Source organism: Doryrhamphus excisus, chromosome 19 (genome assembly GCF_030265055.1).
Source record: "Doryrhamphus excisus isolate RoL2022-K1 chromosome 19, RoL_Dexc_1.0, whole genome shotgun sequence".
In the NCBI taxonomy this organism is placed as follows: domain Eukaryota; kingdom Metazoa; phylum Chordata; class Actinopteri; order Syngnathiformes; family Syngnathidae; genus Doryrhamphus; species Doryrhamphus excisus.
Window position 1 is genome coordinate 595,632 of NC_080484.1, and position 11,869 is coordinate 607,500.

The 11,869-nt window shown below is 37.8% G+C and overlaps 1 protein-coding gene across 5 annotated transcripts in view; it reads left to right on the top strand.

Moving 5' to 3' along the window:
* Positions 1-11,869, top strand: part of ltbp1 (latent transforming growth factor beta binding protein 1) — a 58,577-nt gene that overhangs the window by 2,306 nt on the left and 44,402 nt on the right. For all 5 annotated transcript variants that reach the window (XM_058057065.1, XM_058057066.1, XM_058057061.1 and 2 more), the window contains exons 3-5: positions 4,575-4,899; positions 7,653-7,888; positions 10,814-10,981. In XM_058057065.1, the coding sequence (XP_057913048.1) occupies positions 4,575-4,899; positions 7,653-7,888; positions 10,814-10,981 (729 nt within the window). The remainder of the gene's footprint in view (positions 1-4,574; positions 4,900-7,652; positions 7,889-10,813; positions 10,982-11,869) is intronic.

Consider the following 11,869-nt stretch of genomic DNA (forward strand, 5'->3'; position numbering starts at 1 on the left):
ACAGACATGGCCGAGGGTGGAATTGAACTCCTGGTCTCCTAGCTGTGAGGCCTGCGTGTTAACTAAAAAAATATATTTGTGTCAAAGCAAAAGCAATGCTTCAAATAATTTTTTTATTTGGGAACTGATATTTTCCTCAAACGTACCTACATTCTACTGATTACTAAAAAACAGAAAAAGGTAGAAAAAAAACTTTTGGAGTGGCTAATTAACCTAGCATGTTTTTGGAATGTGGGAGGAAACCCACTCCACACAGACATGGCCGAGGGTGGAATTGAACTGGGGTCTCCTCGCTGTGAGGCCTGCGTGTTAACTAAAAAAAATATTTGTGTCAAAGCAAAAGCAATGCTTCAAATAATTGTTTTGTTTTCTCCCTTTTTTTAGTCGGGAACTGATATTTTCCTCAAACGTACCTACATTCTACTGATTACTAAAAAACAGAAAAAGGTAGAAAAAAAAATTTGGGAGTCGCCAATTAACCTAGCATGTTTTGTACCCACGCAGACATGGCCGAGGGTGGGATTGAACCCAGGTCTCTTAGCTGTGAGGCCTGCGTGTTAACTAAAAAAAATATATTTGTGTCAAAGCAAAAGCAATGCTTCAAATAATTGTTTTGTTTTCTCCCTTTTTTTAGTCGGGAACTGATATTTTCCTCAAACGTACCTACATTCTACTCATTACTAAAAAACAGAAAAAGGTAGAAAAAAAAATTTGGGAGTCGCCAATTAACCTAGCATGTTTTGTACCCACGCAGACATGGCCGAGGGTGGAATTGAACTGGGGTCTCCTAGCTGTGAGGCCTGCGTGTTAACTAAAAAAAATATTTGTGTCAAAGCAAAAGCTTCAAATAATTTTTTTAGTCGGGAACTGATATTTTCCTCAAACGTACCTACATTCTACTCATTACTAAAAAACAGAAAAAGGTAGAAAAAAAATTTGGGAGTCGCCAATTAACCTAGCGTGTTTTGTACCCACGCAGAGATGGCCGAGGGTGGAATTGAACCCTAGTCTCTTAGCTGTGAGGTCTGTGTGCTAACCACTCGAGCGCCATGCAGCCTTATCATCGACATGAATATTACATTCATAGATATATGAATAGATGAATTGTTACAGCTCCATGGGTAGCCACTGTTTATGTAACAGATGGATGGAATGGCCAGAGTTTGACCCTGGAACAGACCACTGCAGGTCAAACAGCATCCTGAAGGTACTTTGTTGGAGCTTAGAGATTAAATGTATGTGTGTTTTTTTTTTAAATTGGGTGAGTACATATTTCTTTGTTCTTAAAGAAAGCAGAGCACCCCCCACCCCCGCCCCCCACCCTAAGTGAAAAGTGACGTTTGTGCAATTTCGAATGTAATTCAGTTCCTGGGGGAGGAGGAGGAGGAGGAGGAGGAGGACACCAGTGATGTTATCGTGGAGGCAGTCACTCTCCTGAAAATGGCCGCTGGCTCCAGTCTGTTGAGAGGACAGGAAACTAATTCACATGTAGTACCATAGTACCATCCGTCCAACCGAGTACTACGATCCCTCGTCCAGATCCTACCGTGATAAGTACGTTTATTCCTCCTTCATAAACGTTATATTTTTGGAGTTACGGCATTAAAAAAACTGCTGACGACCCTCGAAATGCTTTATTAGAGCCCTTTGGACATTACATAACACCCCTACAGTCACTGTGACGTTGACTTGTGTTGAGTTTTAGGTTTAGTTAGTTTACGGCCGCCATGTAAGCTACTCAGTCAGGACATTGGGAAGACCTAGGTTCGATTCCCACACACAAACTCCCACAAAACATGCATGTCAGGGTAATCTTCCACAGGTATGAATGTGAGTGTGAATGGTTGTTTGTGTATATGTGCCCTGTGATTGGCTGGCCACCAGTGCAGTAAAGTATGTAAAGGATGAAGTATCCCACATGTGTACAAACACAGTAGAACCTTGGTTAGCGTCATAAATTTGTTCCAGAGAGTGCGACTGTAACCAAAACAGATGTTAACCAAATACATTTTTCCCATTGGAAACAATGTAAAACCAATTAATCCGTTCTAGAGAGCCAAAAATGTTAACATAAAACTTTTTTTTTTTAGTTTGATACAATACTTTCTTGAAAATGCTTAACTTAGGTAAAAAAAAACCAAAACATTAAATGTACTTCAATATGGATATTTTTCGACAATAGTTTTAGACGCAGAAAACAATGTGAAATAATTCTGAGTTTTTATTAAATAGCTAACACTTCAGCCCCATGGCGTGTTATTTAGCAATAACAATAGGTTGTTAGCAATTTAATAATCAAATCATTCAAAGCTGGTGGGGGTACGAAACCCCCAAATGGACTGTATTCTGAGGAATGACGGAAGATGCGGACGTCCCCCACATGCCAAGTTTTTATTAAATAGCTAACACTTTGGCCCCATGGCGTGTTATTTAGCAATCACAGTAGGTCGGCGCCTTGTTTGGACGCTCGATTCCATGGAACGGTACAGTGCGGGGCGATCGACTCGTGTACAAACCTCCAACCGAGTGTATGAAAATCAAGGTAAAATTAATATTCAAATCATTCAAAACTGGTGGGGGTACGAAACCCCCAAATGGACTGTATTCTGAGGAATGACGGAAGATGCGGACGTCCCCTACATGCCAAGTTTTTATCAAATAGCTAACACTTTGGCCCCATGGCGTGTTATTTAGCAATCACAGTAGGTCGGCGCCTTGTTTGGACGCTCGATTCCATGGAACGGTACAGTGCGGGACACACAAACCTCCAACCGAGTGTATGAAAATCAAGGTCAAATTAATAATCAAATCATTCAAAACTGGTGGGGGTACGAAACCCCCAAATGGACTGTATTCTGAGGAATGATGGAAGATGCGGACGTCCCCCACATGCCAAGTTTTTATTAAATAGCTAACACTTTGGCCCCATGGCGTGTTATTTAGCAATAACAATAGGTTGTTAGCAATTTAATAATCAAATCATTCAAAACTGGTGGGGGTACGAAACCCCCAAATGGACTGTATTTTGAGGAATGACGGAAGATACGGACTTCCCCTGCATCCCAGGTTTTTATCAAATAGCTAACACTTTGGCCCCATGGCGTGTTATTTAGCAATAACAGTAGGCTGTTAGCAATTTAATAATCAAATCATTCAAAGCTGGTGGGGGTACGAAACCCCCAAATGGACTGTATTCTGAGGAATGACGGAAGATACAGACGTCCCCTACATCCCAGGTTTGTATCAAATAGCTAACACTTTGGCCCCATGGTGTGTTATTTAGCAATCACAGTAGGCTGTTAGCAATTTAATAATCAAATCATTCAAAGCTGGTGGGGGTACGAAACCCCCAAATGGACTGTATTCTGAGGAATGATGGAAGATGCGGACGTCCCCTACATGCCAAGTTTTTATCAAATAGCTAACACTTTGGCCCCATGGCGTGTTATTTAGCAATCACAGTAGGTCAGCGCCTTGTTTGGACATTCGATTCCATGGAACGGTACAGTGCGGGACACACAAACCTCCAATCGAGTGTATGAAAATCAAGGTAAATTTAATAATCGAATCATTCAAAACTGGTGGGGGTACGAAACCCCCAAATGGACTGTATTCTGAGGAATGACGGAAGATGCGGACGTCCCCTACATGCCAGGTTTTTATTAAATAGCTAACACTTTGGCCCCATGGCGTGTTATTTAGCAATCACAGTAGGTCGGCGCCTTGTTTGGACGCTCGATTCCATGGAACGGTACGGTGCGGGGCGACCGACTCGTGTACAAACCTCCAATCGAGTGTATGAAAATCAAGGTAAATTTAATAATCGAATCATTCAAAAAGTGTGGGGGGGTACGAAACCCCCAAATGGACTGTATTCTGAGGAATGACGGAAGATGCGGACGTCCCCTACATGCCAAGTTTTTATCAAATAGCTAACACTTTGGCCCCATGGCGTGTTATTTAGCAATAACAATAGGTTGTTAGCAATTTAATAATCAAATCATTCAAAGCTGGTGGGGGTACGAAACCCCCAAATGGACTGTATTTTGAGGAATGACGGAAGATACAGACGTCCCCTACATGCCAAGTTTTTATTAAATAGCTAACACTTTGGCCCCATGGCGTGTTATTTAGCAATGGCGTGTTATTTAGCAATCACAGTAGGTCGGCGCCTTGTTTGGACATTCGATTCCATGGAACGGTACAGTGCGGGGCGACCGACTCGTGTACAAACCTCCAACCGAGTGTATGAAAATCAAGGTAAACTTAATAATCGAATCATTCAAAAACTGTGGGGGGGTACGAAACCCCCAAATGGACTGAATTCTGTGAATACATGGATGTTGTGTTCAGGGACACAAGGTAGATCTGAGCTCAGTGATTAGAGAATGATCTTTCCCACTTGTTCTCTTCAAAGTCAACTACGGAATCAAACGTACAGGGTGAGACGGTATATTCCTGTCTCGCTAACTAACTGTCTTGCTAACTAATCCCGATTGTACGCGTGTGAACGCTTATCTCCATGTGCCCGTCCTTCCTTTTCCTTTGTCATCCGTCTGGATTTTGTGTTGCAGCAAACTGCGTCCCTCAGTGCCAAAACAGAGGAATGTGCCTGAGGCCCCAGCTCTGCGTCTGCAAGCCCGGATCCAGCGGGAAGGCATGCGAGCAGAAGGGCGGCCCCGCCCACGGCCTCCCAGCTCAGCCTGGGAAAGGAGCGACCGACGATGGCGGCGGCGGCCGTCCCGTCAACGGACACGCCGGCGTACCGCAGCGTCCCATACCTCAGCGAGGCCCCCCCCGGGCTTACGACCCGCCCCCCCCACAGGCCGACAACCTTGCCCACGTGAAACTGACGGTCAAACCCGCCCCCCAGTTTGCACGGCCGCATTACAGCCAACAGTAAGTTACACTTTTTTTTTTTTTTTAATCTTATAAATATGACTTTTTAGCTCATAATGTCGACTTTTTAGCTCGACTTTGTATGACATAATTATGACGTTTCATCTCTTCATTTTTCATTCTTATCTCATAATTCGGAGTTTGTTGGCGTATTTGTGGCATTTTTTTAAATCTCATAATAATGACTGTTTATGTCATAATTTTGACTTATTTTTATCTCAAAAAAATGTTGAGGTTTTAGCTCAATTTTTGACTTTTTATCACATAAGTTAATGTTGAGTTTTTTATAATATAAATAATAATAATATAATATAATTTTTATCATAATTGTAACTTTTAATCTCATAATTATGACATTCTTCTCCCATAATGTTGACTTTTTATGTCGTGATGGATCTTTTATCTCATAATGTCGATGTTTTATCTCATAATTTTGAGGATTTAGCTCAATTTTTGTCTTTTTATAACATAAGTTTGACTTTTCAGCTCATAATGTTGACTTTTTATAATATAAATAATAATAGTAATATAATATAATACAATTTTTATCATAATTGTAACTTTTAATCTCATAATTGTAACTTTTAATCTCATAATTATGACATTCTTCTCCCATAATGTTGACTTTTTATGTTGTGATGGATTTTTTAATCTCATAATGTCGATGTTTTATCTCGTAATTTTGAGGATTTAGCTCAATTTTTGACTTTTTATAACATAAGTTTGACTTTTCAGCTCATAATGTTGACTTTTTATAGCATAATTGTAACTTTTAATCTCATAATTGTAACTTTTAATCTCATAATTATGACTCTCTTCTCCCATAATGTTGACTTTTTATGTTGTGATGGATTTTTCAATCTCATAATGTCAATGTTTTATCTCGTAATTTTGAAGATTTAGCTCAATTTTTGACTTTTTATCACATAAGTTTGACTTTTCAGCTCATAATGTTGACTTTTTATAGCATAATTGTAACTTTTAATCTCATAATTATGACATTCTTCTCCCATAATGTTGACTTTTTATGTTGTGATGGATTTTTTTTATGTCATAATGTCGATGTTTTATCTCGTAATTTTGAGGTTTTAGCTCAATTTTTGACTTTTTATAACATAAGTTTGACTTTTCAGCTCATAATGTTGACTTTTTATAGCATAATTGTAACTTTTAATGTCATAATTATGACTTTCTTCTCCCATAATGTTGACTTTTTATGTTGTGATGGATTTTTTAATCTCATAATGTCAATGTTTTATCTCGTAATTTTGAGGATTTAGCTCAATTTTTGACTTTTTATAACATAAGTTTGACTTTTCAGCTCATAATGTTGACTTTTTATAATATAAATAATAATAGTAATATAATATAATACAATTTTTATCATAATTGTAACTTTTAATCTCATAATTATGACTCTCTTCTCCCATAATGTTGACTTTTTATGTTGTGATGGATTTTTTAATCTCATAATGTCGATGTTTTATCTCGTAATTTTGAGGATTTAGCTCAATTTTTGACTTTTTATAACATAAGTTTGACTTTTCAGCTCATAATGTTGACTTTTTATAGCATAATTGTAACTTTTAATCTCATAATTGTGACTTTTAATCTCATAATTATGACATTCTTCTCCCATAATGTTGACTTTTTATGTTGTGATGGATTTTTTAATCTCATAATGTCAATGTTTTATCTTGTAATTTTGAGGATTTAGCTCAATTTTTGACTTATATCACATAAGTTTGACTTTTCAGCTCATAATGTTGACTTTTTATAATATAAATAATAATAGTAATATAATATAGTATAATTTTTATCATAATTGTAATTTTTAATCTCATAATCTTCTCCCATAATGTTGACTTTTTATGTTGTGATGGATTTTTTAATCTCATAATGTCGATGTTTTATCTCGTAATTTTGAGGATTTAGCCCAATTTTTGACTTTTTATAACATAAGTTTGACTTTTCAGCTCATAATGTTGACTTTTTATAGCATAATTGTAACTTTTAATCTCATAATTATGACTCTCCCATAATGTTGACTTTTTATGTTGTGATGGATTTTTTTTTATGTCATAATGTCGATGTTTTATCTCGTAATTTTGAGGATTTAGCTCAATTTTTGAATTTTTATAACATGAGTTTGACTTTTCAGCTCATACTGTTGACTTTTTATATCATAATTGTAACTTTTAATCTCATAATTATGACTTTCTTCTCCCATAATGTTGACTTTTTATGTCATGATGTATTTATTTAACTCATAATGTGGATGTTTTATCTCGTAATTTTGAGATTTTAGCTCAATTTCAACTTTTCCGCTCAGAATTATAACTTTTTATTGCATAATTTAGAATTGGGGACCCCCCCCCCCCCATTTCATTTGAGTTTCAATCCGATAATCCAATGCCTCTTGGCGGTTCTTTGTGTGGCTTTTCTCACGGAAGCCAATTGTCGTAATTGTCGGCCAGCCGTGTTGCCGCTGCCGTTGTTGTCGGCCATTTAAAAACATTCCTGCTGCATCACAAGACGCGTCTTCATGAATGGCCACCATTCTGAGACACCAATGCAGCATCAAACCTTGCTAACTGTTCCACGCCGTGGCTGTGTCAGTGTCAGTGTCATCCGCCTGTGACTCCACTTCATGGGAGAACCCGAAAACACGACACCGCCAGCAAAACCCACATTCTTCTTGGACTCATCCACACATGCATGAAAAGCTTTTTTTTGTTTGTTTTACGTTCCAGGATGCTGTCCATGCCCGTCCACCCCAGCCAGCAGTACGTCATCAAGCCCAAATATTACCATGCACACACCACCCACACGGGGCACACCCACACGGGGCACACCCACACGGGGCACACCCACACGGGGCACACCCACACGGGGCACACCCACACGGGGCACACCCACACGGGGCAGACCCACATTCAGCCTCAGCTTGCTAGAGCCATCCCTCTAACGGGCCCCAACCCAATACAAGGTCAGTGTCCGCGCTTCCATTTCACATCTGGCTTGATTGACAGGTACATGAGCGTGTGTGAGATTGTCGTGGGGGGGGGGGAGACTTGGGATGGATGCGTCGAATTATGGCTCTCATCAATTGTGTTCCATGTGGGATATGACAAATAAAGTGTCAGATGATAATAATAATAATAATAATAATAATAATAATAATAGTAATAATAATAATAATAGTAATAATAATAATAATAATAATAATATATTAATGATGATGATAATGATAATAATAACATTAACAACAATAATAATAATAATAATGATGTAATAATGATAATATAGTAATGATAATAATATAATAATAATGATGATGATAATAATAATAATATAATAATAATGATGATAATAATTATAATAATAACAAAAATTATGATATGATAATAATAATAATATAATAATAAGAATAACAACAACAATAATAATAATAATAATGATGATGACAATAATAATGATAATAACAATAATAATCATAATATAATGATAATAATAATAATAATAATGATAATAATAATAATAATAATGACAACAACAATAATAATAATAACAATAATAATAATAATAATAATAATAATAATAATGTAATAATGATAATATAGTAATGATAATAATATAATAATAATAATGATGATAATAATAATAATAATAATACAATAATAATGATGACAATAATAATCATAATATAATAATAATAATAATAATGACAATAATAATAATAATAATAATAATAATAATAATAATAACAACAATAATAATATATAATAATAATACCCCCCTGCCTTCATTTTAGAGTCCAGGCTGGTTGGAGTCCACTTTTTTGGCCAAGCGGAGAATCGAACCCAGGTCTTCCCTTAACCTGACTGTGTGGCTAACCACTTGTGCACCGTGCAGCTGAATGCATTTCTTTGTAGAAGGTTTCTGACTTCCCAGTGTTCTGGAATGCAGCATTACCACTAAATCCTTTAATCTGTGGATTCTAGCAAAAGTAGTTAATCAGCATTAATCATCATTTTCATTCATTCATTCATTTGGGGGGTGCTGGAGCCTATCCCAGCTGTCTTGGGGCGAGAGGCGGGGTACACCCTGGACTGGTGGCCAGCCAATCCCAGGGCACATATAGACAAACAACCATTCACACTCACATTCATAACTATGGACAATTTGGAGTGGCTAATTAACCTAGCATGTTTTTTTTTTTTACTTCTAAGAGCCAGTGGCGTCATTAGGCCTATTTTAAAATGTTCTTAACCCCCCTAAATAATTTTATATTTTTTATAGATTTTTTTTTTTCATTGATTTTTTTTTTTATTATTATTTTTGAAGCGTTTGCAAGAAAAGCACGTAAAACATCTAGTTATTACCCCACCATTAAATACATATTCATGTACATTCATATGCAGCTCAGCACTCATATTTCTACTCAAGGAACTTTGGACATGGAATCATATTGGCCTAATATCTGTTTCTTCTTGATGTCTGCACGGAGGTGGAGTGGTTAGCACGCAGACCTCACAGCTAGGAGACCAGAGTTCAATTCCACCCTCTGTGTGGAGTTTGCATGTTCTCCCCGTGCATGCGTGGGTTTTCTCCGGGTACTCCGGTTTCCTCCCACATTCCAAAAACATGCTAGGTTAATTAGCCACTCCAAATTGTCCATAGGTATGAATGTGAGTGTGAATGGTTGTTTGTCTATATGTGCCCTGTGATTGGCTGGCCACCAGTCCAGGGTGGACCCCGCCTCTCGCCCCAAGACAGCTGGGATAGGCTCCAGCACCCTCCATGAGGATAAGCAGTAGAAAATGAATGAATAATTAGGCTAGTATTAGCCTGCTTGTTAGCCTACTTTTGCCCTATTATATAAAATTTGTCAGAGATTTTTTTTGTTAAAAAAAAAATATATATATTTTTTTAAATCACTGAAAAAAAAAATCAATTAAAAATATCAAATTATTTAGGGGGGTTAAGAACATTTTAAAATAGGCCTAATGACGCCACTGGCTCTTAGAAGTAAAAAAAAAACATGCTAGGTTAATTAGCCACTCCAAATTGTCCATAGGTATGAATGTGAGTGTGAATGGTTGTTTGTCTATATGTGCCCTGGGATTGGCTGGCCACCAGTCTAGGGCAGGGGTGGGCAAACTTTTTGACTCGCGGGCCGCATTGATATAACAAAATTTCCGGGGGGGGGGGGGGGGGGGGGCAGACTATATATTTTACACGTAACTGTCCACCTGGTATTATTCTATCTGTAAAATTGTCATGCAATCTGCTATTATTATTTATTATTTTATATTTATATTTAAATATTTTAAAAATAATAAAATATTATAATAATTAAAATAAAATTAAAATAATAATTATTATATTATTATTATGTAAAATATGCAAATATAACAATATTATTATATATAATTAATATAATAATTAGCATTAATATAATAAATATAATAATCATAATAGTTATAATAATAATATAATAATTATTATTTTAATTTGTATTATTATTATGTGCTTGTGTGTCTTTTTTCAGGAGCACTTTGTAAACAACAGACCATGTCAAACAAGGAAATTGATACAACCATCAAAAGGTTGGCTCAGGCCATGATGCCAGGTTGTATGTTGACTTTAAATGAAATACTTTGGAAAGATTGGGTGGGCCGTATTCAAACACTTGGCGGGCCGGATGTGGCCCCCGGGCCGTAGTTTGCCCACCCCTGGTCTAGGGTGTACCCCGCCTCTCGCCCCAAGACAGCTGGGATAGGCTCCAGCACCCTCGGCGACGCTCATGAGGAAAAGCGGTAGAAAATGAATGAATGAAAAAGTAACCATGTGTTCAAAAATAACCAAATCCTTCTCTCCCTGTCTTTGGTGTTGACATCCACGATGGCAGTGGGCAACCACACAGGAAGGATCAAGGTGGTGTTCACACCCACCATCTGCAAATTGACCTGTATGGGAGGCAGGTGTCACAACAACTGCGAACAGGGAAATACGACAACCATCATCAGCGAAAACGGCCATGCCACCGATACCCTCACAGCACCCAACTTCAGAGTCGGTAAGGTGGAAGGAATTCACTTCAATGTCTTCCTGGGTTTCTTCTCCGGGTACTCCGGTTTCCTCCCACATTCCAAAAACATGCTAGGTTAATTAGCCACTCCAAATTGTCCATAGGTATGAATGTGAGTGTGAATGGTTGTTTGTCTATATGTGCCCTGGGATTGGCTGGCCACCAGTCCAGGGTGTATCTCGCCTGAAGACGGCTGGGATAGGCTCCAGCACGGACGGTAGAAAATGAATGAATGAATATTTGGCATGTAAGAGAGTATTTCTGTCACGGATTGATTGGCTTTCCATGGTTTTCTATGAGAACATTTGCTTTGGTTAGAGTCCGTTTTGGTTAGAGTCAGACCTTCTGGAACAGATTGATGACGTTAACCAAGGCACTACTGTATTTTTATTATGATTTTTATCATTATATTTGGGATGGGGGCTGCACGGCGGTCGTGTGGTTAGTGCGCAGACCTCACAGCTAGGAGGCCCGGGTTCAATTCCATGCTAGGTTAACATTGTCCATAGGTATGAATGTGAGTGTGAATGGTTGTTTGTCTATATGTGCCCTGGGATTGGCTGGCCACCAGTCCAGGGTGTATCTCGCAGGAAGACAGCTGGGATAGGCTCCAGCACGGACGGTAGAAAATGAATGAATGAATATTTGGTATTAGAGTGAAATAATTGCACTCTGCAAACATACCGAACCTGTTGCTCATCAACACTTATATCATTGTGCTAATATCATTATTGGCTGGAAAACTGACACCGATATGATCCCATATATTATTTCCATGCCAAAATCAGTGGATATTATTGGACATATGGTTTTTTTTCATATACGAATGATCTTCTTCACCTCAGATTTAATGTGCTAACTGACCGTACGGATCCA